This window comes from Syngnathus typhle, linkage group LG12 (genome assembly GCF_033458585.1).
Source record: "Syngnathus typhle isolate RoL2023-S1 ecotype Sweden linkage group LG12, RoL_Styp_1.0, whole genome shotgun sequence".
Lineage (NCBI taxonomy): Eukaryota > Metazoa > Chordata > Actinopteri > Syngnathiformes > Syngnathidae > Syngnathus > Syngnathus typhle.
Window position 1 is genome coordinate 12,267,063 of NC_083749.1, and position 26,783 is coordinate 12,293,845.

The following is a 26,783-nucleotide window of genomic DNA, read 5'->3' on the forward strand; positions in this document are numbered from 1 at the left end:
AACAGTCTCAAATCTTTTATTTGTGGAATCCATAATAAGTTGGACGAAGCCTTTGTTGCTGCTGCTGTTGAAGGAGGGCCATAAACATATCCTTCTGTTTTTCAGGTCAGATACCTGGCTACGTGACATGTACTCACCCTCCTCATCTGGCTTCGTCTCCACTTTTTTAGGCATCTCTGTGTCTGCTCTTTTTCGTCTACCCAGGGTTGTACAAAAGGCGGCTGGCGGCCGCTGTTGTTAGCCACCAGGCGCTAGTAGCCGCGCTGGGCCTTCTCCTCAGCTGCCGCTAGGTGTTAGCACGTTGCGCTGCTCCTCCGTCCGGTGCCGTTAGCCACCGCCGCTGGGTGTAAGTTGTTCACGATTAAGCCTGTTTCCTGGCAAACTGCAGAAAACGGTTCATCCTCAGTGACTGTCACCATAGATGAGAAACTTGTACCTTTCCCTTATTTCATTTATTAGTAATGAAATCTTCAACTCGCGGCTCGGTGGGGCACTGGGTAGCACATCCGCCTGATCCTAAGTAGTGGTGGATGGCTCCGTGTAAGTGTTTCTTGGCAAACTGCAGAAAACGGTTCATCTTCAGTGACTGTGTCACCATAGATGAGAAACTTGTACCTTTCCCTTATTTCATTTATTGGTAATGAAATCTTCAACTCGCGGCTCGGTGAGGCACTGGGTAGCACAACCGCCTCACAGTTAGGAGGGTGCGGGTTCAATTCCACCTCCAGCCCTCCCTGTGTGGAGTTTGCATGTTCTCCCCGGGCCCGCATGGGTTTTTTCCGTTCATTCTGGTTTCCTCCCACATCTCAAAAACATGCTTGGTAGGCTGATTGAGCACTCCAAATTGTCCCTAGGTGTGAATGCGAATGCAAATGGTTGTTTGTCTCTGTGTGCCCTGCGATTGGCTGACAACCGGTTCAAGATGTCCCCCGCCTACTGCCCGATGACGGCTGGGATAGGCTCCAGCACACCCGCGACCCCCGTGGGGACTAAGCGGTTCAGAAAATGGATGGATGGAAATCTTTAACTATCCTGGTAATGCAATTGACAATAGATTCTCTTTTGCAATATCAACCTATCTTTAATTTATTATTTTAATCTTCCTATCTATCCTGGTAATGACAATAGATTCTCATTTGCAATATCAACATATTTGCAGACAGCACAGGATATATTTACAAGTTAATTTACAATAGTAATGGTTCGAGGAATGTAAGTCTGAATATACATTTTCATCTAACCAAATATTGCTTTGCAAAAAGTTTGGACACCCCTGGCCTAGAGAATTGTATTTCCAAGAAGTACTGTTTAAGGCAAAGAGAGGCAACTCAATCGCGGTCCCGGTACCCATCACTAACACCACTAGTCATAATATCATTCTGTACCCGCGTATTAATTTGGGACGTGTTGAAGGGGCCAAAGCAATGTACCCACCAGCCCTAAGCCTACAAGCAAGCCAAAAATTGATGAAAATGAGGTAGACTTCAAAACGTCATCATCTTCTCCCAGTAACATCTGTGAAACTAGGGACTCTCCGGTAATGCTGTATTTTTCGGTGTATAAGTCACGTTTTTTTTCATAGTTTGGGTGGGGGGGGCGACTTAGACTGAGGAGCGACTTATATGTGAATTTTTTTCACAAATTTTCAACGTCAGTGGCGCGGCGCGGCGGTTGTTTACATAAAGGACAAAGATTCGATCACGGGATAACGAAGGGCCCTACGTACTACCGGCATCATGAGCGGCTTTGTTTGTAAGTGACAGGGAGGACGAAGAGTTTGAAGGATTTAATGATTTGGAGTGACACAGAAGGTTTGAAAAACTATTATGGCTTTTACGCACGCCCGGTCCTACTCTACGGAACTATTTTATTTCATGTAGCAACTTGTATATTTTTTTATCGTTACAGTTCAGTAGTTGTTGCCTCGTTGAACTCTTGCCGTTTACCAAACCCACGTTTTTCCTGGTACTTTGTTAACGCTACAATATAGTTATATACATACTAGATCTGTGGAATAACGACAAGGCTGACGTCAGGGCGCACGTGCGGCGTTGTTGACAAAGGACAAGAAATTTGATCGATGGATTTAATGATTTGGAGTGACACAGATGGTTTGATGATATTATTGCTTATATAATAGTTATTTGATATATAATTTATATGTCGTTATATGGGCCTGTGGAATATTTAAAAGTGCAAGCGCTGTCAGCAGCACGCACTCGGCATTGTTTACATAAAGGACGATCGATGGATTTAATGATTTGGAATGACACAGATGGTTTGATAATATTATTGCTCGTATTATGGTTATTTGATATATAATTTATATATCGTTATATGGGCCTGTGGAATATTTGGAAGTGCAACCGCCGTCAGCGGCGCGCACCCATTGTTGACATAAAGGACGATCGCTGGATTTAATGAATTGGAGTGACACAAATGGTTTTATAAACGTGTCATTTATGTAATAGTTATTTGAATAACTTTGAATGTTACGCCAGGCCCGTTCTCAGCTCCTCGTTTGTGTTTGTCATGTTAGCATACCTAGCATTTAGCCTGTTGTTGCTCATTCATGTCTGTTCTTGGTGTTGAATTTTGTCGAATAAATTTCCCCCAAAATGCAACTTATACTCCGGAGCGACTTATATGTTTTTTTTCACATTATTGTGCATTTTATGGCTAATGCGACGTATATTTTAGGAGCGACTTTTAGTCCGAAAAATACGGTACATAAACTAGAACAATATGGGATTAGAGGTACTGCACTACATTGGATCATAAGTTATTTAAAAGACAGGAAGCAATTTGCAAAAATAGAAGATGTACAGTCAAGCTGGTTGAACATTGTTTGTGGTGTGCCACAGGGGTCAGTGTTGGGACCAAAATTGTTTATCATGTACGTAAATGACATATGTAAAACATCTCAATTACTCAAACTCATTCTGTTTGCTGATGACACAAACATCCTTGGTACAGGTGAGAATTTGCAGCAGCTTTTGAATAATATCACATCAGAATTCATCAAAATAAAATCTTGGTTCAATACAGATAAGTTATCGTTAAACTTAAGCAAGACAAAATTCGATATATTCAGTAATAGAAAGATTGACAGCAAGGGAGCAGTACAGATAGAGCGTGTTCGCATTGAAAGAGTACATGAAATCAAATTTCTTGGTGTGATGGAAACCTCACATTAAATAAATCTGTACAAAAATCTCTAAAAGCATTTCAGTCATAGCTAAAGCACGACACTATTCAAACAGCAAATCACTCCGCACTCTGTTCTGTTCCTTGGTTTCATTGTACTTTATTTATTGCATAGTGGTCGGAGGCAACACATTCAAATGTTCATTAGAGCCATCATTCATCCTTCAAAAAAGAGCCATAAGTCAGTTACATTGAACCAAACCAATTATACCAATACCATTAGTCATAAAGTCAAAAGTAATCAAATTCCAAGATACTATAGATTTAATCACAGCACAATTTATGTACATAAAGCCAGAAATAATAATAAATATTGCCAAAACAACTACAGATAAGGTTTCATGACAGAGAAGGAGGTCACGAATTGAGAGCGCCATTAAACTTCAGAGTACAAAATTGCCGGACCACAATCAAAAAACATTGCATAACAATCTACGGCAGGGGTCCCCAAACTTTTTCCTGTGAGGGCCACATAACCTTTCCCTTCTCTGATGGCGGGCCGGTGTCAGTTTGTAACAGAAAAAGTGTGACGATCGTAGGGTAGCTTAAAAAATTTATTGTTTTCCAGAAAGCCACACATAACCAAATAACGGTTATTTAATAACCCTTTCCAGGTTCTTTACAGAAAAAAAGTCAGGAAACAAATAATAACACTATTAATGAAATAAATAATAACTAAATAACCCTCTCTGAGTTCTTCACAGAAAAAGCGGGAAATAAATAATAACTAAATAACTCTCTCTGGGTTCTTCATAGAAAAAAAACCATGGAACATTAACTTTCTGTTGTGCCATGCACAATCTTAACAGATAAAAGTTCAGCTCAGTTGTCAGAGCAGAACCTCTCTGACAAATATGAGCAGTCTCTTAAAGTTCTTGTGTTCCTTCCTTATAATCCTTTTGTAGGTTGTAGTTTCCAGCAAAACTGCATCTGAAAGCTCAGCGCGCAAATGACAAGCATGCTGTCGTCACAGCCCACGCTCTAAATTCGGGACTGATACAAATAGAGCGCGAGTGCGCCATGTCCGTAGACGCACTTGTGAGTGTGCACCGAGCTTTCTGACACGGCTTCCGGTAGTAAATGCGCAGGCGAGCGCTTCCCCATCTACTGGGGAAACGCAGTCATTGCAGGCAAAATGAGCAAAAAAAAAAGTTTAATAATACAATTTGTTCAGTGTTGGCGGGCCGGATTAAACGGTCCCGTGGGCCGTATCCGGCCCGCGGGCCGTAGTTTGGTGACCCCTGATCTACGGCGTGAACCTATGGAACAACCTGAGCACGGAAATGAAACAATGTCCAACCATCAACCAATTTAAAAATAAATACAAACTATTTATTTGGGCCAAATACAGGGAAGAGGGGTAGCATGGGTATTGTAAAACAGTCCTATCTGTGTTATTATATAAATATGGATGATTGATTATTGTATTAATTATATGGTATTGATCATAATGTATTGATGATTATATCATTGATTATTATTGATTACCGTATTTTCCGCCCTATAAGGCGCACCTAAAAACCTAAACGACTAGACAAGGTCGCATTGCTTCCCAACATTACGGTAACTGTAGTCAGGGGGTGTCACCGAATAGCTGTTGTACCCGCGAGGCTATTTCATTTCAAAATAGGCTGCTCCGTTAACGTTTCTAGTAAATCTACGGATCGATATGAAAGGGAAACATAGGTAAGTAGTACCAATGCGTTAGATCGAACTTTAGTCAGTTCCGATCATTTTAATAGGAGATCGTTTGAGAAACGCGATTGTTTACACTTTGCTGAGGCTCATGGGAGATTGCGAGCTGAGGCTCAGGGAAATTGCGGATGGCTAATGCTATAACGATAGCTACTATACGCGCGAGGCTATTTCATGTCAAAATAGGCTGCTCTGTTAATGTTTCGAGTAAATCTACGGATCGATATGGAAGGGAAACATAGGTAAGTAGTACCAATGCGTTAGATCGAACTTTAGTCAGTTCCGATCATTTTATAGGAGATCGTTTGAGAAACGCGATTGTTTACACTTTGCTGAGGCTCATGGGAGATTGCGAGCTGAGGCTCATGGGAAATTGCGGATGGCTAATGCTATAACGATAGCTGCTATACGCGCGAGGCTATTTCATGTCAAAATAGGCTGCTCTGTTAATGTTTCGAGTAAATCTACGGATCGATATGGAAGGGAAACATAGGTAAGTAGTACCAATGCGTTATATCGAACTTTAGTCCGTTCCAGTCATTTTATAGGAGATCGTTTGAGAAACGCGATTGTTTACAGAGGGCTCGTTGGTTATTGGCTCGTGGGTGCATACCGCAACCCTAGTCAACCTCAGTTTGTTGCAGTAAAGCTTCTATTTTATGCGCTTTATAGTCCGGTGCGCCTTATATGTGGACTAAGTTTTAAAATGAGCCGTTCATTGAAGGTGCGCCTTATAATCCGGTGCGCCTAATAGGGCGCAAAATACGGTACTCTGATTATTGCAGTTTAGCACATGGTATTATTTTTCTGATTATTGTGCATTATTACATAAGTGTAGTAATGTGTGTGGTATACAATTATAGTATATAAGTACATAGGTATAGGAAAATCTGTATTATGAATAGATAAAAGCGATAGGGGGTAGGATTTGAAAAGTTCTTTAACTTCTTTTTTCTATAACAATTTTTCTATAACAAGGTACAACATTGTAAATATGTTTTTAGAACTCTTATCATAAAAACATTTTTATAAAAAGGTACAAGTGTGCGCACTGCAATTGTGTGGGCACTCCCTGCCTTCTGCTGGTGTGTGGGCAACTTTTGTGCCATAATTTCCCAAATTAGAATTTTTTTTTTAATTAGATTTTTTTTTTAATTTGGGAAAAAACACTTTTTTAAAAACCAATCCGTGATGTAGTGAAACCGCAATAAACGAACCGCGATGTAGCGAGAGATTACTGTATATACATTTCATTGTTACAACTGTCCACTGTTGTGCCGTTTGTCCGATCGCGGTTTGCTTCGTGTGCGCGCCGTTTGATTGACAGCTCCGGCGCGGTCCTTTAAGTTTGCCTCGCATCGTACGAGCAGCGTACACGCATGACTACAGCCGTTACGCAGCGGCACGGCGACTAACGGTCGCCAGCAAATGTATTTTGTTCTCTCGATGACTTATGTTTGGTGTGTTGCCGAGAGCATTTCATTTATGGTTATTTAATATAGCGGAACCGTTATGCACAGTTAGTTATGTAATGTGTGCCGTCTACTAGTGTTGTGTGACGTCAGAAGTTGAGTGTTGACTTATGTGCTGTATTTCTGTCTGTTGCAGACACACACCACACACCACACACGCACACACACACACACGCACACACGCACACACACGCGCACATGCACACACACTTACCCCACACACACTTCACACGCTTCATACAATAATTACACATACAAGAATCACATTCGCATACCCAAAGACTCACCAAAGCACAGTACACACATCTGCTCTCACTCCTAATGACCAAATATGTGCCTATACCATTTTGCCAGTTTGCCTGTATGCCCCTATTAGCCACAGTGTCTGTTACGTTTTTGCCAATAATTCAGTAAAGCAATCAAAACTGAACCACGTCTTCCCTCCTGTGTTCTGACCGACACCAGGGGGCGAAAAGAGCATAACCATCCGAGCCAACTCCCTATACAGCTCCCCAACAATTATTATTCATCACTCACATTATTTATTTATTATTTATTGTTTGTGCCTTCTTGTTTTTATTTTGTGTTGTCTACTTGTATGTCTATCATGTACTATCCCTCGTCACCGTGGGATAGAGGAAACATAATTCCGGTTTCTTTGTGTGTCTTGACGTGTGAAGGGATTGACAATAAAGCAGACTTTGACTTTGACTTTGAAAAATAGCGGTAGCAGTTTGCATTATTTTATTGCAATGTTTTTCCTTATTCAGATGTTTCAAGACTACAGTTACAGTTAGACTTCACTTTGATGGTTGATGCAGTTATTGCAATTTTGTTGTTTTATCACAGTAGATTGTTTTATTTACATTTCAAAAACCAGAAGCCTTTCATTTACAAATGTGATTGCACTTTAGTTTACACATTTAAATGTTCAGATATTAAGATGTGATACAGTTTTTCATGATTTGAATGAGGCAAAATAACTCGAATATATTGTTATAATCATTTGTCTTAGATGTAAACATTTTCTGTTTAAAAATCTAATTTGGTGTTCAAAAAGTTTTTTTTCAAACTTGAGTCTTGAAAAAGTGGGGCTCATCTTATAATCAGGGTCGTCTTATATTCGGGCCAATACAATATTGTGTTAATAAGAAGGTTGATATTGGTGTTTCGACTGCAGTAAACAGGCCAGATTTATAATGCCAAATTAAATCATTCTCTGTTTTCTCTTTCATATTTTAACTTCATAAAGAAAAGAATACCGTCTTTTTCCATGTATAATGAGCAAAATTTAACAAATTTATTGTCCTAAAATCTGGGGTGCGCATTATCAAGTCAAAGTCTGGTTTATTGTCAATTTCTTCACATGCCAAGTGTCACGACTCATCCCCGATCATCTCTGTGTGCTCGCCCCTCCCCTCCTATGTGATCATGTCCATAGTTTGTCAGTGTGTCTGTGTGCTCGCTTAGTCAGTAAAATTCATAATTGACGACACATCGTTTGATGCGATGGTGCAATCCTTGATGGTGTGTTATTGTCAAATATTGTTTGGTTTTCAATCTCCATCGCAAACCGGATATCATACGGAGGCCGCCATTACAGATGCGCAGAACGGATGCGCAAGACACGTCAGCTATTTAAAGAGCGAGAGTTCAGTTCTCTACCCATTAGTTTCAATTCACAGTTTAATTAGCAGTTTCAATCAGCAAATAACAAAATGCGTATTACAGGTAATATTTTATTTCACAACACTTTGCCTTGTTTCTTTCTTCTCTGCTGTTCACTTCAAACACGCTCCATACGAACACAATGCTCTCGTATCAGACGCTTGCTCGATCACCTGCTCGTTTGCTGTCACAATGTACCCTACACAAATCCAAAACATTTGTTGCGGCTCTGAGTCACGACGAGGGGCAAGTTTTGGTTTCCAAGGGTGTTTTTATTCCTCTTCAACTTCTCTCCCATACAGAGCCACCTTTCCTCTCTTTTCATTTTAACCTAACTGATCGCGGTGGTGCCTTTCTGGGCAGTCGGAGAAATCAACGCCAACAAAAAAAATACATCCAGCCTAGTTAAGAAATCACCAGAAAGATCACTATGACAATTGTGAATAATGAGTAAATAATTATTATATATATTATTATTATAATAATAAATAATTGTGATAAATAACTGGAACATCACTCAAATATTGGTGATCCCGTTGAGAGTCTCACATATTTCTTCGCTATCGAGTTTGCTACTGCATGCAAGTGATACGGACCAGCAGAATAACATCCGGTTGTTCCCAAAGATGATCTTTTTTCTGAAATAATTTTACGTTTACGGACTTAAGTAAGAGTCAAAATCTGGGTGCGTATTATACAATGGATACAGGCTTTTTTCCAGCATCGACATGCCATTTTTAGGGTGCGTATTATACATGGGCCGTATTATACATGTAAAATTACGGTACTTTATAATCAGAAAATAATAATCCATCGTTTTTTTTCTTGTTTGCAATCATTGTGAGTGGGTGGCGTGGAAACACAGTAGTGTATGTAGAGTTAGTAGTAAGTAGACCGAATTCTCACCAGTAGTCTGTGGGTTATTTTGCGTTTCCGTGTTTAGCGTCACTGCCAGTGTCTCTGATCTTAGCATCGCTTTGGTCTTAAGTGTGCAGATGTTTGAATGAGAAAGTGTCTGTGTCATTGATGACATTGGAAATGGACACCTGTTTGTGCATGAACTGTGAAGAGAGAGGGGAGAACACACTCACACCGACCATGAGCGCTCGCTCATGTGCGCGTTCCCGTTTGTAGGCGTTTCATTTCTGTGGCTCGCTCCGGGGAGTGCCGGTCCCCTGCCAACGGGCCACATATTATTGATTTTAGGACACGATGCTTCGGACCGGTCGAATTTTAAAACCGGGCCGTACTTGGCCCATGGGCTGGACTTTGGGTTTAACTGCTCTAGGCAAACTCTGAACTTTGGGCAAAACAGCATAGCGATGTGTTCATCAATCTGTATATGCGTGTGACAGTGAATAGTGGTAGTTTCACTTGGACTTAAGACTATTTTTTTTCTTCCTGTTTTTACATTAACCTTCTCATTGATTGCTTGATGTGCATCTAACAAATAGATAACAGTCTTAGCGGAGACCATGTCCATGCCTTGTTTCACATGCTCATTAATAACGTCTTCTATCACATTGAACCCTGTAATCGGGTTCTGAGCCACATTGTGGTCGCTGGAGATGTGGACAGGCACTAACAGGCCAGGGCTTGAAGCTTCTGCACTCGTTAGTTTAAACTTGACAGGAACCCACCCAATAAATGTTATTTTTGTCTGGTTAGCGGCCGGTCCATTTAGAGGTTCTGGTCCCAATAGTTCATCGATATCTCAAATTGTGGTATGAAGCAAGTGTTCTTTTCTCCATTTATCATTTATCCCCGCAGCTTGTGTGCCAATATCCCACAGGGAACTAGTACATTATCAAAAGCAGGGCTGTGGACTCGGACTCGGGGACTCGGTCGGACTCGGTCGGACTCGGTCATTTTTGCCGGACTCGGACTCGGTGCTGATTTTGACAGAGTCCGTCAATAAAAAAAATACGTTCAATTTTATTTTCATCATGCTGCTGAGAATGCGCGAAGGAATACTGTCCACAGCCCTGCTTACGATCAAGTTTGAAAAAGAACTTGACAGCATTGAGCGCCGCCGGCGTTTGTCGGCCGCCACCTCGCCAACCGGTCAAACGCGCATGCGCGTGAGGGGAAATCCCGCAAAGGAGGAGGGACAAACAGAGCAATTGGTTTTGCTGGCTTTTTAATGAATGGCGACTGTGACTACGGGGGCCCATTAGGTGCAGAAAAGCTGACAAGACGCTTGCCAAAATGGCAAGGAAAAAATGCACAGCTAAACGAATATATGACGATGAACACAGGACGTTTTTAACAGAGTTAAAGTTGTTTTTTGTTGAACGCTATGGCAAGCCATTCTGCCTGATATGTCGGACGTCATTGGCACATTTAAAAGCTTCAAATGGTCAGCGCCACTTCAGCTCACTTCATGCCAATATCGATAAGGACTTTGTAAAAGGGACTGAATTTCGCAAGCACAAGTTTGGAGACTTTGAAAAGTCAGGCAAAAAAATAGGTACAGTTTTTCAAAAAAATTACGAAGCACTCAGAGACTGTCACACTTGCATTGTTTCATCTGGCTTGGAACATTGCACGGGCTAAAAAGCCATACAATGAAGTGGAGTTCGTTAAAATATGCCTCAGTGACGTTATTGAATTTTATTTTCATCATGCTGCTGAGAATGCGCGTAGGAATACTGTCCACAGCCCTGCTTGATTGTTATGAAGACAAATTTAGTTGTTGCGTGCGCGCCCGCGCCTGCCTGCCTACGTGCGTGCACGTACAAGACCCACAATGCCCCGCACGCAGCCAAGATGGAAGAACCCGGGAGCAGCGAGAGAACAATGTTTTGCCTCTAGATTTGGGGGGGGAAACATTAGGCTAATGTTTACATTATGTACCAATGTCAAGGACGATTATGTCACCCAGCTTATATCAAAGTCAAAGTCTGCTTTATTGTCAACATCTTCACATGCCAAGACACACAAAGAGATCGAAATTACGTTTTCCCTATCCCACGGTGACAAGACATATTACACGATAGACATAAAAGTAAACAACGCAATATAAAAAACAAGAAGGCACAAACAATAAATAAGAGTAACAATAAATAATAAATAAATAGATAACACAACGAATAAAAGCCAGTGTGCATACAGACAGTAAAAGTACAGGACGCTACGCAGAACGGGGAAGCGAGTTCAGGATCCTGACAGCCTGGAGTATGAAGCTGTTTGAGAGTCTGGTGGTGCGGGAGCGCAGGCTTCTGTACCTCTTCCCAGAGGGCAGAAGCTCGAACAAAGAGTGAGCGGGGTGACTCACATCACTCACAATCGTGGTCGCCTTGCGGGTGAGATGGGAGGCGTAAATGTCCTTCAAGGAGGGGAGCGAAGCACCAATAATCTTACCAGCCGTGTTCACTATGCGCTGCAGGGCCTTCAAGTTGTAGTCAGTGCAGCTGCCACCCCAAACAGCAATACAGCTGGAGAGGACGCTCTCAATGGTGCCGCGGTAAAATGTAGTCATGACGGCCGGAGGGGCGCTCGCTCGCCTGAGTTTCCCCAGGAAGTACAGGCGGCGCTGGGCTTTCTTTGTCAGTGATGCGGTGTTGGTGGACCAGGAGAGATCCTCACTGATGTGCACCCCCAGGAACTTGGCGCTGCTCACTCTCTCCACCACAGCACCGTCGATGGTCAGCGGCAGGTGTTGGGTGTGACCCTTCCGGAAGTCCACAACAATCTCCTTGGTCTTGTCGACGTTCAGCAGGAGGTTGTTGTCCCTGCACCACGTGGTCAGAAGGTCAACCTCCAGCCTGTATTGAGTCTCGTCTTCGTTGGTGATGAGACCCACCAGAGTCGTGTCGTCAGCAAACTTCACTATACGGTTGTCGCTGTAGGTTGCAGTGCAGTCATGCGTCAGGAGGGTGAAGAGCAGCGGACTGAGCACACTGCCTTGGGGGGCCCCCGTGCTCAGCGTGATGCTGGCGGAGATTTTGTCGCCAACACGTACTACCTGTGGCCTCTGACAGAGGAAGTCCAGTAGCCAGTTGCAGAGGTAGGTACTGAGGCCCAGCGTGTCAAGTTTGCTGATGAGGCGTTGTGGCACAATGGTGTTGAAGGCAGAACTGAAGTCCACAAACAGCAATCTCACATACAAGTCCCTTCTCTCCAGGTGGGTGAGGGCCGAGTGGAGGGCAGAGCAGATGGCATCCTCAGAGGACCGTTTGGCTTGGTACGCAAACTGGAAGGGGTCAATGGTGGGGGGGGAGAACGGATCGGATGTGCTCCATGACAAGCCGCTCAAAGCACTTCATGATGATGGGCGTAAGTGCCACGGGGCGGTAGTCATTGAAGCAGGACGGAGCGGGTTTCTTCGGCACAGGTACGATGGTGGCAGCTTTGAAACATGACGTGACGATGGCCTGCTGCAGGGAAGTGTTAAAGATGTCTGTGAAGACATCCATCAGCTCACCAGCGAAGTCCTTCAGCGCTCGACCCGGGATATTGTCAGGGCCCGCCGCCTTACGGATGTTGATAGCGGCAAGCGCCCTCCTCACGCTGTCGGCGGAGAGGCACAGGGGCAGCTCGTGTGAAGGGGGAGTGGCCTTCAGCGGGCAAGTGCTGTTCTGAGCGTCGAAGCGAGCAAAGAAGCGGTTGAGGTCATTGAGCAGACGGACGTCGCCTTCACAGCTCTGCGGCGCGGGCTTGTAATCCGTGATGGTCTGAATGCCCTGCCAAAGGCTCCGTGCGTCCCTGCTGTCCCTGAAGTGGGCGGTAATTTTGCACGAGAACGCCTTCTTTGCATCTTTGATGCCCCGGGACAGGTCAGCCCTCGCAGTCCTCAAGCCAGCCTCATCCCCGCTCTAAAGGCTTTGTCCCTGGCCCTCAGCAGCCTGAAGACAGCCCCCGTCAGCCATGGCTTCCGGTTAGCCCGAGTGATGATGGATTTTGAGTGAGTCACATCATCAATGCACTTCCTGATGTAGAAGGAAACAGAGTCAGTATACTCCTCAATGTCTGTCCGATCGTCGCAAGTGGCAGCCCTCCTAAACATGTCCCAGTCAGTGGAGCCAAAGCAGTCACGCAGTGCATCAGAGGCACCCTCAGGCCACACCCGAACTGGCCTGGACGCGCTCACCATTTGTCTGTATGCAGGCAAAAGCATAACAGTGATATGGTCAGAAAGTCCAAGATGGGGGAGGGGGGCGGCTTTGAAAGCTCCTTTATGCGAAGAGTAGACCAGGTCCAGGAAGCTGTCGCCACGCGTAGGAAAATTAACATGCTGGTGAAGCCTCGGAAAAACAGACTTCAGGTTAGCATGATTAAAATCCCCAGCGAAGATGGTGAAACCGTCAGGGTGCGCTGTCTCTTGTTCACTGACAGCCTGGTACAGTTCACTAAGAGCCGCGATCCTGTCGCCTTCGATGTTGGAAGGCGGGATGTAAACCGCGACGAGCATAATCGCGGTAAATTCCCTTGGCAGGTAAAAAGGACGGCACTTAATGATCACGAACTCCACCAGTGGCGAGCAGTGCTTGCATACCACTACAGAGTCCCGGCACCATTTGTCACGGATGTAGACGCATATTCCACCTCCACGAGATTTCCCCCCTTGTACAATGGCCCGGTCCGCCCGATAGCACGCTAGCCGCTCCAGATGTACAGCAGAGTCCGGAATGTTGACAGTCAACCAAGTCTCCGTGAACACGAGCACACAGCAATCCCGCACTGTCCGGTTTGTAGATCGCAGCAAGCGAATGTAATCCATTTTGTTGTCCAGCGATCGAACATTCGCCAGAAGAATGGAAGGCACGGCCGGGCGAGCAGGGTTGGCCGCCAGCCTGGCCCGGACGCCCCCGCGTTTGCCCCTCTTCAGCCTCCTCGCACACCGCTTTCGACGCTTCCCAACCGGGGGAGGAATAGCAGACGAGCCCGGCGACGGTTCAGGACGTAACAGGCCGAGCTCCTTTAATGTTCCCGCATCAAAGTCCAGAACTCGACAAAACTCGCTTTGGCCAATGTCAAGCAGAACCTGCCTGCCGTACTTGTAGCACGACTCAGTACGACAAGACGAACAAAAAAAACTGCCGGACAAACACTCATTAGACGGACAAAACACCGTTTGGGCGGGACAGAGAGAGGTCGCTGCGTATGCACGCGCCCCATCTTGGATCTTAGTTCGATAGTTGTGGGGTCGTCACTAATTATTTGTGTTTAGATAAATGTCTGAGCTATAATGGTGTAATTAATGATTAAAACTTGAAAGTATCTGTTTATTGTATTCGTTTATATGTTTAATAAAGACAAAGCCATCACAAAACTGTTGGAATTATTTAGATTTTGATCTAAATTAGCCTTGAATAAAGACTAAGCAGTCACATGAATTAACAGAAAAAATGGACAGCCGGACTCGGACTCGTGGTCAAGAGGCCGGACTCGGACTCGGTGCAAAACTCCGACCGAGTCCACAGCCCTGATCAAAAGTGCACTTGACAATCCTACGTCCACCAAGTTTTTTCCCTTGGTTGTTTGAAAAAGTGTCAAGCTTACCAATATGTGATGAACACCCATTTTACGGCTTCTCACTCAAATGGTGCTCAACCCTTCTTACCGCGGTGCAGATGTGTTTGTGTTCTGGGCAGTGTTGTGTCTGACAGGCTATGGATCAATATATCAGGGATGAGCAGCCTTGCACAGGTCTGGAGCAGTGTGTCACATTGATCTTCTCGTCGACAATGGTGGCAGTAAAGGGACTCCTGATGAGCTGGATGGGTCACTGATGGTTCCGTAGCAGTGGCCCTCCGGTGTTTCCCTGAAGTAGACGTGGAGCTCGGCATCCTCTGGAGATGTGACCCTACTGAATACTGAATACAACATGAAGGCCCTGCAGCGCATAGTGAACACGGCTGGTAAGATTATTGGTGCTTCACTCCCCTCCTTGAAGGACATTTACACCTCCCATCTCACCCGCAAGGCGACCACGATTGTGAGTGATGTGAGTCACCCCGCTCAATCATATTTCGATCTTCTGCCCTCTGGGAAGAGGTACAGGAGCCTGCGCTCCCGCACCACCAGACTCACCAACAGCTTCATACTCCAGGCTGTTAGGATCCTGAACTCTCTCCCCCCTTCTGCGTATATTCTATATTCTGACTCTCTGCTGTATGCACACTTGCTCCGTTTTGCTACTCTTATTTATTATGTTATTTGTTTATTTATTATTTATTCATCACTCTTATTATTCATTGTTTGTGCCTTCTTGTTTTTATTTTGTGTTGTTTACTTGTATGTATAGCGTGTACTATGTCTTGTCACCGTGGGATAGTGGGAACGTAATTTCGATTTCTTTGTGTGTCTTGGCATGTCAAGAGATTGACAATAAAGCGGACTTTGACTACTGGCCAGACTTGAAGCAGTGGGTGCAATTGTCTTCCTTGCCGTTGTCCTGACAGATCCTCCAGCCTCTCCTCCTTCAGGTGTTGTCGTTGTACATTGGATTCCTGGCGGGCTGGAACTTGGCAGGATTCAAAGAAGCAACCATCATTTGTTTCATTTCTGCAACTTCAGTTTTTAATTCGGCTATGATGGCATGTACTTCCAGTGGAGCTGCAGCCATCTTGAGTTTCTCCTTCACTACAGTTGTGTCCTGGGATGAAGTTGTGTGCACTCCGCCTTGCCGTTAATCCAAAATTTGCAGATCATTATTCTAGTCTGCTTGGTGCTGCTCCTCCTTATCTTGTTCAGCCACTCCGCTTTAAGGTTAGCTTCCTCATTGAGCCTTTCAATCAGTATTTCAACTGTTACACCCGAATTCTCAAGAAGCGGTTTAATCTGGAATTTAATGTTGTCATTCAGTAGTACTGATCTCTCTCTCTCTCTCTCTCTCTCTCTCTCTCTCTCTCTCGCTCTCTCTCTCTCTCTCGCACTCTCTCTCTCTCTCGAACTCTCTCTCTCGCACTCTCACGCTCTCTCTCTCACGCGCTCTCTCTCTCTCTCGCTCTCTCTCTCTCGCGCTCTCGCGCACTCTCTCTCTCTCTCTCACACGCTCTCTCGCACTCTCTCTCGCACTCTCTCTCTCTCTCTCTCTCTCTCGCACTCTCTCTCTCTCTCTCTCTCTCTCGCTCTCTCTCTCTCTCTCGCACTCTCTCTCTCGCTCTCTCTCTCTCTCTCGCACTCTCTCTCTCGCTCTCGCTCTCTCTCTCGCTCTCGCTCTCTCTCGCACTCTCTCTCGCACACTCTCTCGCACGCACTCTCGCTGGAGTTGTTGTAGTGTTGTGCGAGAACGAGGGTGGCAGCCTCTCGCCGAAGGTTGGCCGGCGCTATTCCCGCGAGGACAGGCAGGAGGGATACAGGGGTGAGTTTCAGGCATCCTGTTATCCACCTTTTTGGCATGGGGGCTTCTGTTCCCACTGACCTCAAAAACCTCTTCTTGATTAAGGTCTGCATTGTAGTGTTCAGCTGGTTCTCCTTTGGATGCATACAGAAGCCGGTCCTTAAGCTCGATGGCCCTGAATTGGAAGTCCTTGGGCAATTCTTTGGGCTCTTGGGAAATGTAGACACATTTTTGATACATGTCAGATGTATCATCTTCTCTGTAATGTCCTCTTAGTATTGGTTTTAACTGAGAAAGTGTTATATCGGTCTTTATTTCAAGCATGGCTCAGAGTTTAAGCCCTGGGGAAAATGGCTCTTATCACAGCTTCAATCACCTCTGATTCACTGTGGCCTTTACAAAGTCCGAGTTCCATTTGATGGAGCAAGTTGGTACATGCCTTTCGCGCTGCCCTCCTTCACCTATTTGGCCACAGATGCAAAACTCCCTGTGGCTAGTCATGACCGGTATTTTTGTTAGCTTTGGCTCACGGCGCATGATGTGCCCACCATTTCAAGTTTCTCTTGCAATGCTTGTATATCTACTCGCAACGCCTCATAGTCACATCAGTGGGGTGGGAAAAAGTTGGCCATTCGCGAGCATCACCTTCCAAAACAATTTATTCAATAAACGACAGCAATTCAGGAATGAATTTGACTACCTTTGCTCAAGTTCATTTGATCCGTTAACTCTTCTTGTTCCATACTCAGCACTCAAAAGGTGATCTACAACGTGGTAGTAACTTGATCTCTTAACTCTCAGTGACGAGAATGGCAAATGTGAAAAAGCGCATACCGTTTTTTCCGTGTATAATGTGCCCCCATGTATAATACGCACCCTAAAAATGGCATGTTGATGCTGGAAAAAAGCCTGTACCCATGTATAACACGCACCCAATTTTTATGAATTTTTTAAAAAAAAGATTTTTTTTTAAGTCCCAATGATCGTCACACACGCAGGGAGGCAATGGGTCCCATTTTTATAGTCTTTGCTATGGTCTTAACTAGGCTGGATGTAAAAAAATTTTGTTGGCGTTGATTTCTCCGACTGCCCGTAAAGGCACCACGGCGATCAGTGCGGACATGTGAAAAAGGCGTGCGGACGTGAAAAAGGCGGCTCTGTATGGGAGAGACATTGAAGAGGAAGAAAAACACCCTTAGAAACCAAAACTTGCCCCTCGTCGTGACTCGGAGCCGCAACAAATGTTTCGGATTTGTGTAGGGTACATTGTGACAGCAAACGAGCAGGTGATGGAGCAAGCGTCTGATACGAGAGCATTGCGGTCGTATGGAGCGTGTTTGAAGTGAACAGCAGAGACGAAAGGAACAAGGCAAAGTGTTGTGAAAAAAAATATTACCTGTAATACGCATTTTGTTATTTGCTGGTTGAAACTGCTAATTAAACTGTGAATTGAAACTAATAGGAAGAAAACAACTCTCGCTCTTTATATAGCTGACGTGTCTTGCGCATCCGTTCTGCGCATCGGATTCATAGTGCGCATGCGCAGTGATACTGCCTCCGTATGACGTCCGGTCCACGATGGGGATTAAAAAACAAACAATATTTGACAATAACACACCATCAAGGACTGCACCATCGCATCAAACGATGTGTCGTCAATTATGAATTTTACTGACTAAGTGTGTTGGGCAGGATGGCTGAATGCGATGCGCGATTGACAAAAAACAAGAAGAAAGGTGATTTCAAGTTTTATTTCGAGGGAGATTTGTCATGTCTCGTCCCCAGTTTTGCTATGTGTCTAGGTTGCCATAGTTTCTGTTCGGGTCGCCCCTCCCTTCCTGTGTCACCTCAATCAATGTAACGTGTTTTGTATTTAAGTCCTGTCTGCCCCTCGCTCACCGTCGGATGATGTCATGATGTCTGTTTAGTTTCTGTTCCTGTCTTTGGTAATGTCACCCTGTCTTTTTGTTCCACGTCTTTGTCGGTCAGTCCTGTTGTTGGTTTTGTTGTACCATGATTTTCTTAAAAAAAAAAAAAATTAAAATTAAAAAAAAAAAAAAAATTTTTAAATTGTACCCATGTATAATGCGCACCCCAGATTTTGGGACAATAAATAAGTTAGATTTAGCTTATTATACACGGAAAAAAAGGTATATACCAGGGCTGTGGACTCGGTTCGGACTCAGGGACTCGGACTCGGTCGGACTCGGTCATTTTTGCCGGACTCGGACTCTGACTCAGTGCTGATTTTCACCGAGTCCACCGAGTCCAACAATAAAAAAAAAAGAGGCAAGACGCAGCCAGAGAGTGTCACGTTACAGTCAGCGCGGTAGGAGTTGTAAGAAGCAGTAAAAACTCCACCAAACTCGCCGTAATGACCCGTGATATATGTTATATCCTTACTATTTTCCAGGTTCTTAGATAGCAAGAATAGGTCGGACAACGACGTGAATGATAACTGCTTTATTCCTTACTCACAGTGCGTTCACAGGGCGTACCACAACAACACAGAATGCGCCCATCCCACTTCCGGGGTTTTTCTACTACGGAATTTGAGTTAGCCCAAAATACACAACATCTCTTCCCTTCTTACAATGAATGTGCTATATGCACCTATAACTTGACATCTTCAAGATCTATCAATAACTACCATTAAACAAATATCATATATGGTCCAGACAATTATGACAATAATATTCCCATGAAACCTTAACTTTGGGTGCGTTTGGACTACGTCAAATTATACCGAATTATAGCGAAAAACCGATGTCGTACGGCGTCGTACGGCGTCAGCACTATGTTGTTTTCAATAAAAACATGAAGAACTCACGTTTGCGTCAGTCAATTTTAATTTTTATAAAGGATTATTCTCATTTGATGTCTTTAAATTCATCTGCGTTCTGCCATTGAAGCGGGGTGCATTCAAAAACCAGTCGTACAGACGGAAACGTTTTGTGATCAAATCTTTCATAACGAGAATGATTTGAGTGAATTGAGACAAAATTTCAGTTCTGAAGGCTCCTTTTGTCCCAAGCAAAGTGACAGATGGTGGGGAAGGGGGATAAAAATTGTAAAATCAATTCACTCAAATCATTCTCGTTATGAAAGATTTGATCACAAAACGTATGTGGCTTTTTCTTAAATGAACACGTTTGACATTGCTATCGTGTTAGCTTTTAATTATATTGCGCTGTCATGTTAAAGCAAATTAATAAATGCAACAATATTAATTTGCTTTGAAAATACCTGAGTAATAAAATAAAATGGATGGATGGATGAATGATGATCACAATTAAGTAGAAAGTCTCCTTTGTAATGTATACTCCTTGTAGCCTGTACCCAAAAAGAGGAGTTTCTTTGCATCGATGTTTATGCAAAGAGCTCACGTAATTATATTGTTGCGTTTTGGTGAAGTGAATGAGTGTTCCGTCTGTACGACTGGTCTTTGAATGCACCCCGCTTCAATGGCAGAACGCGGATGGCATCAAATGAGAATAATCCTTTATAAAAATAAAAATTGACTGACGCAAACGTGAGTTCATGTTTTTATTGAAAACAACATAGTGCTGACGCCGTACGACATGGGTTTTTCGCTTTCCAAATAAGGGGTCGTCACTAATCATTTGTGTTTAGATAAATGTCTGAGCTATAATGGTGTAATTAATGATTAAAACTTGAAAGTATCTGTTTATTGTATTCGTTTATATGTTTAATAAAGACAAAGCCATCACGAAACTGTTGTAATTATTTAGATTTTGATCTAAATTAGCCTTGAATAAAGACTAAGCAGTCACATGAATTAACAGAAAAAATGGACAGCAGGACTCGGACTCGGACTCATGGCCAAGAGGCCGGACTCGGACTCGGACTCGGTGCAAAAATCCGACCGAGTCCACAGCCCTGGTATATACATATATATAGTATATGCCGTCGCGGCGGGCGGGGGAATGCTCGCGAGTCGGCGAGGCTAACGTTGCCTGCTCTCCTCCATACATAAAAAAATCATTTTTTCAACGGATTTACACAATTCACGAAAATACTTTAGACAGAAAAAAACACGGAAAATACGCGGATCCGCGGAAAATTCTCATCCCTGAACACTTCTTGTTCCATACTCGGCACTCACGATGTGATCCATTTGTCAGGAATATTCCGGTTTGTTGTTGGAGCAGGGGTTTCTTTGGTAGCAACGCGCTAACGTTAGTCGCTAATGGTGCTAATCACCTATGTCTGTCGCAGGTCTCAAACAAAACCCCTTCCTCCTGGCTGGCTCGCCAAATTTGTTGCGGCTTCGAGTCACGAGTCACGAAGAGCTGCAGGTTTTGTCCTTTAACAGGTGTTTTTATTCTTTATCAAGCCCACCGAACATACAGAGCTGTCTCCTCTACGTCCACAGCACTCTTTTTTTCGACATGTCCCCAACACCAACACCCGTGGTCCCTTTCATGGCAAAAGGAGAAATCAAACATAACAAAAATGCACCAAACCTAGTAAAGAAATGGCCAGAAAAATCACAATTACGATGGTTGTAAACCCACAGAAATCCCATAAATTAACTGAACATCAATGAAACATTTGTTAGCAAGTCGAGACTCTCACATGGAGCCAGCGGCAGAAAATCCCCATGGTAGAGGAGAAGGGGGCCTTTACATGAATCTCACGGGAAGAACAACTTCTTTGTTGGCAGTCCAGCTAAAGGACATGAAACCATGCACCAATTACGACAACTTCTTTGCTGGCAGTCCCGCTTAAGGACATCAAATCATGCACCAATTAGGACAAATTCTTTTTGGCAATTCCAGCTGAAAGAGAACAAACCATACACCAGGATCGGGCTGACCAGCCTCTCACACAAGTATCTCCATGACAGCCAACAACCAAGAAAACACACACAAACAGCAAAGCACCCTCTTTTGTTTAAATGTACTTACAAAATTGGCTTGGTGTTATTACAGTGATCCCTCATCTATTGTGGGAGATGCGTTCCAGAACCACCCGTGGTAAAGATCCGCAAAGTAGAAACAGGGTAGGAATTTTTTATGAATTTACACATCATTGGATCAAAATTTACAATACATAGTGCTTCTTTTTAGCCGCATAATGCCTGTATATTGTATAATGTAGCACTTAGAGTTAATGACAGACACTGCCATCTCATCCAAATTTCTCTACCCATACATGAACACAACATGAGAGGGAAACAACTGATAAAGGGAAAAAGACGGAAACTGACATGTACAAGTGTTCGTGTTACCATCAAAGATCTGCCATTGGCCAGTGTATGACAAGTTGGCTCATGGAGTTATTTATTAGGGGTGTAAATCGCGGGTTTTGTCACGATACGATATCATACCGATACAAAGAACCTTGATACAATATTTGCCGATATCTTAAAGACTGTTGTGATTCATTCACGATACATCACGTTATAGTGCTCTACGATCGATATAGAACAATATCCTGATTTATAACAATTCATACGCAAAATCAATAAGGTACTGCAAACTCTTTATTTAGGAAATTACAAGAGTATTGTAGTATACAAAGGGCTTATTTTAATACTGAACTTGATCAAATTCCTATAATTTCCTCGTCTTCTTGGACACTAGCCATAGCACCAGCCCAGGAGCCGCGTAGTTGTCGGCTCCCCTTTCACGTGCCTGCTCTGCTCACAACACAACACGCCACGCACTGCTCCCGGAAAGAGGAAGCAAGCAACAATGAACTGGATTTCAAAATAAAGTCGCGTCTAATGTCCGAGGTCAAAAACGGGCGATATAGATCGATGTTTACGTTTAGCATCGATGCCAACAAATCGTAGAGCATTATATCGATTAATCGATGTGTATCGATGAATCGTTACACCCCTATTATTTATACCGTGAAATTAACATGTACTGCAGGGAGTCAGTTGCTGCCATTGACATAGAGCTTTTACTGCAATGGTCTCTTTGTTAACCCTTCGATTAAAAAAACAACAGCACGTGGCTTGTATCGTAGCATAACACATCACATCCCTAAAAAGACAACAACCCATAGTTAGAATATAATGGTAGATTAGGTTAATATATTTTCAATATATTCATAGATTTTCAAATAATTGAATGTCTGGCTTTTTTGTTATGGGCAACGTATGGTGAAGATAACACGGCATAAAAGTAAAGACAAAAGTGCAAGTCAACAGCCTTATAATTCCCGTTAGTAACACATTATATAACCTACGTATACACAGTACATTCTATGAAAATATATGCCATATTTCCAGTAAAGTGACAGGTGAACTCATTTTTGTGATGGGCACGCGCATGGTGATCCCAACATAAGGGGTATGATAAATAGTAGGGGTGTAAATAGCGGGTTTTGTCACGATACGATATATCGATACAAAGAACTACGATACGATATTTGCCAATATCTTAAAGCCTGCTGCGATTAATTCACGATATATCACGATATAGTGCTCTACGATCGATTTTTATTTTTTTTAAATAAAAAATATAGAACAATATCCTGATTTATAACAATTCATACGCAAAATCAACAAGGTACTGCAAACTCTTTATTTAGGAAATTACACGAGTATTGTAGTATACAAAGTGCTTATTTTAACACTGAACTTTGATGTCGTGTTTTTTCTTTAAATGTGCGGCGAGATTTGTGGTCCCTGAATATTTGATCACCGCATGGCAGGATTTACAAACTGCACGTGTCTTGTTCGTTGAGCCATCTTTTCTTTGGAATCCAAAGTGCTTCCAAAACGAATGACTTGAAACCTAAAGGGGAGCAAATTTCTTCGTCTTTTTGGACACTAGCCATAGCACCAGCCCAGGAGCCACGTACTAGTTGTCGACTCCCCTTTCACGTGCCTGCTCTGCTCACAACACAACACGCCGCCGCGCCACTGCTCCCAGAAAGAGGAAGCAAGCAACAATGAACTGGATTTCAAAATAAAGTCGCGTCTAATGTCCGAGGTCAAACACGGCGATGTAAATCGCGACTTTATTTTGAAATCCAGTTCATTGTTGCTTGCTTCCTCTTTCCGGGAGCACACTGCGCGTGTTGTGTTGTGAGCAGAGCACGCACGTGAAAGGGGAGTCGACAACTAGTACGCGGCTCCTGGGCTGGTGCTATGGCTAGTGTCCAAAAAGACGAGGAAATTTGCTCCCCTTTAGGCTTCAAGTCATTCGTTTGGAAGCACTTTGGATTCCAAAGAAAAGATGGCTCAACGGACAAGACACGTGCAGTTTGTAAATCCTGCCATGCGGTGATCAAATATTCAGGGAGCACAAATCTCGCCGCACATTTAAAGAAAAAACACGACATCAAAGTTCAGTGTTAAAATAAGCACTTTGTATACTACAATACTCTTGTAATTTCCTAAATAAAGAGTTTGCAGTACCTTGTTGATTTTGCGTATGAATTGTTATAAATCGGGTTATTGTTCTATATTTTTTATTAAAAAAAAAATATATCGATCGTAGAGCACTATATCGCGATATATTGTGAATGAATCGCAGCAGGCTTTAAGATATCGGCAAATATCGTATCGTAGTTCCTTGTATCGATATTATATTGTATCGTGACAAAACTCGCGATTTACACCCCTAGTATCGATGAATCGTTACACCCCTAATAAATAGGGTTAAGACACCACGAGGAAATACCCAATAAACACTCCAATAAAGTCATACAAAACATTCAGACACATTGCTACACTCAAAGGTTGAAAACAGAAAAAGAGAAAAAGTCTTGCATGAAAGTCATGCAACAAAACATACATTGGAAAAACAGACAGAGGATTAAAAAAAACTGCCTATTGACGTGGGATGTTTTTGAACACACTGCACCCAGAATTAACTGGTAAGTAACAATCAAACCTGAAAACCACCAGCAGCTTCTTCTTACCATAGTGGAAAGGTCCTCTTCTTGTCTCGACCCATTCGGTTGCGGTTGATGGTAGTGGAACAAGGCACAGCATCTAAATGGTGGGAGCTGTTGGGCAGTGTTGGGACCCATTGACTGTTTCTTTTGGCTTTCTGCTCCCTAGGAAAAGAAAATAAGTGTTAAGATGATACCTCGAGATTTTTGGGCAAACATTTAACTTTGTAAACTCGAGCTACCATATAATTGTATACAGTAATCCCTCGTTTATCGCGGCTAATTGGATCCAAGATATTGTACTTTTAAATGTTTTTTGTATTCTTAAACACTTACGTAAATAAACATTTTAAAGTCAAACTGACTTTCATAAACATTCTTTATTTAAATAAATAGGAAAATAAAGAAAATAAGAGTAAATATATACAATTTCCGCACAAGACTGTTATGAACCTTTATTGTAGTTTTATACACTATATTGTTTTTTTTAAACACTTTTTGTATCTTTTAAACACTTTTGTAAATTTTTTAAAGTCAAACTGACTCGCAGAAACATTCTTCTTTATATAAATAAGAAAATAAATATGAATAAATGTATATTGTTACAATATCCCCACAAGATTTTTATGAACCTTTTTTGAACTGTTGACGTATCTGGCGCCTCTCTGCTCTTGCGTGCTGGCCGACTGAGGCGCCCCCGCGGCCCAGCGCGAGCACATCTGCACAAGACTTTTATAATTTTATTTTTATACACTCTATTGTACTTTTAAATAAGTTATTGTATTTTAAACACTTTTTAAAACGTGTCCCAGCTCCTGTCTACTCTTGCGGACTGGCTGACTGACGCGCCCCTGTGGCCCAGCGCATCCGCACAAGACTTTTATAATTTTATTTTTAAACACTTTATTGTCTTTTTAAACATCTAAACATTTTAAAGTGTAAATGTGTCATGGCTCCCCTTTGCTCTTGCGGTGCTGACCGGCTGACGCACCCAGGTAGCCCAGTGCGAGGGCATCCACACATTGCTTAGAGCCACGCCCTGCACTGAGTGCTCATTGCAGGCTGCTGTCCCAAATCCTGGAATTCTTTTTTCCTACGTGCGCTGTTACGCTCACTGCCATTGTCCCGACTGTTTCTGCACGGCGGTGCAGTTTTGCACAGCTGTGTCACGTCTCCGCTCTCGCCCTGCTGGCCTATGGCATCACCTCTGCCTAGAGCTCTGAGGAGCGCGTCGCCAATACGGAACTGCTAATCGCAGGGAAGTGCGGTCAGAGGAGGCAAGGGAGGCCACGCCTCCCCTCCCATCATGAAAAGGGGAAAAAACAAATTCAATTGTTCTTATTGTAGAGTCATTTTCCTTTTAATTTCAGTAGTTTTGTATCACTTTGAACCAAAATCGCTGATTTTTTATAGTTATTTTAAAACCGAAGACGATTCACTCGGAGGAGGCAACTTCCTGCCTTGCCTCCTCTGAGGATTGCGTAATCACACGGCTGCCTATGCTGACAGGCTATGCAGTTAGACTGAACTGCTGTCTGTCTCTATGTCGCTGTTTAAGTGTTCAAACTCTGTAGCTATATTAACTAATTTTTGTAGTTAAGCTGGTGTATTGAATATCTAGTGTTTTCTGTCATCTGTCTCTATGTCGCTGTTTAAGTGTTCAAACTCTGTAGCTATATTAACTAATTTTTGTAGTTAAGCTGGTGTATTGAATATCTAGTGTTTTCTGTCATCTGTCTGTAACGTCGTGTTTCTTTAGATCAGGGGTTCTTGTCAGGCTTGGAGCAGGGAGAGGACTCGAATGCAGAGTTCCAACAAAGAAGTTTTATTTTCTCCACGGAAGGCAGCACCAAAAACAAAAAGCGCCTCAAGACGAGGGAAAAAGGCAAAAACAAAAAGCGCCTCAACACGAGGGAAAAAAGGGCTGAGAACACCAAACAAAAAGCGCCTCAAACTGAGGGAAATACTAAGGCAAAAATCCTACGAAACGAAACACAGAGCTTGGGCAAAAGGTATCTACTAGGGGTGTAAATCGCGGGTTTTGTCACGATACTATATTATATCGATACAAAGAAACACGATACGATATTTGCCGATATCTTAAAGCCTGCTGTGATTCATTCACGATACATCGCGATAGTGCTCTACGATCGATTTTTTTTTTTTTTTTAAATAAAAAATATAGAACATTATCCTGATTTATAACAATTCATACGCAAAATCAACAAGGTACTGCAAACTCTTTATTTAGGAAATTACAAGAGTATTGTAGTATACAAAGTGCTTATTTTAACACTGAACTTTGATGTCGTGTTTTTTCTTTAAATATAAATATAGAGATTTGTGGTCCCTGAATATTTGATCACCGCATGGCAGGATTTACAAACTGCACGTGTCTTGTCCGTTGAGCCATCTTTTCTTTGGAATCCAAAGTGCTTTCAAACGAATGACTTGAAGCCTAAAGGGGAGCAAATTTCCTCGTCTTTTTGGACACTAGCCATAGCAACAGCCCAGGAGCCGCGTACTAGTTGTCGACTCCCCTTTCACGTGCCTGCTCTGCTCACAACACAACACGC

General features: G+C 43.1%; 1 protein-coding gene across 3 annotated transcripts in view; it reads right to left on the bottom strand.

The window, feature by feature from the left end:
- Positions 1–26,783, bottom strand: part of LOC133163716 (SWI/SNF-related matrix-associated actin-dependent regulator of chromatin subfamily B member 1-like) — a 96,205-nt gene that overhangs the window by 47,823 nt on the left and 21,599 nt on the right. For all 3 annotated transcript variants that reach the window (XM_061293893.1, XM_061293892.1, XM_061293894.1), the window contains one exon: positions 24,235–24,372. In XM_061293893.1, coding sequence (XP_061149877.1) covers positions 24,235–24,372 — 138 coding nt within the window. The remainder of the gene's footprint in view (positions 1–24,234; positions 24,373–26,783) is intronic.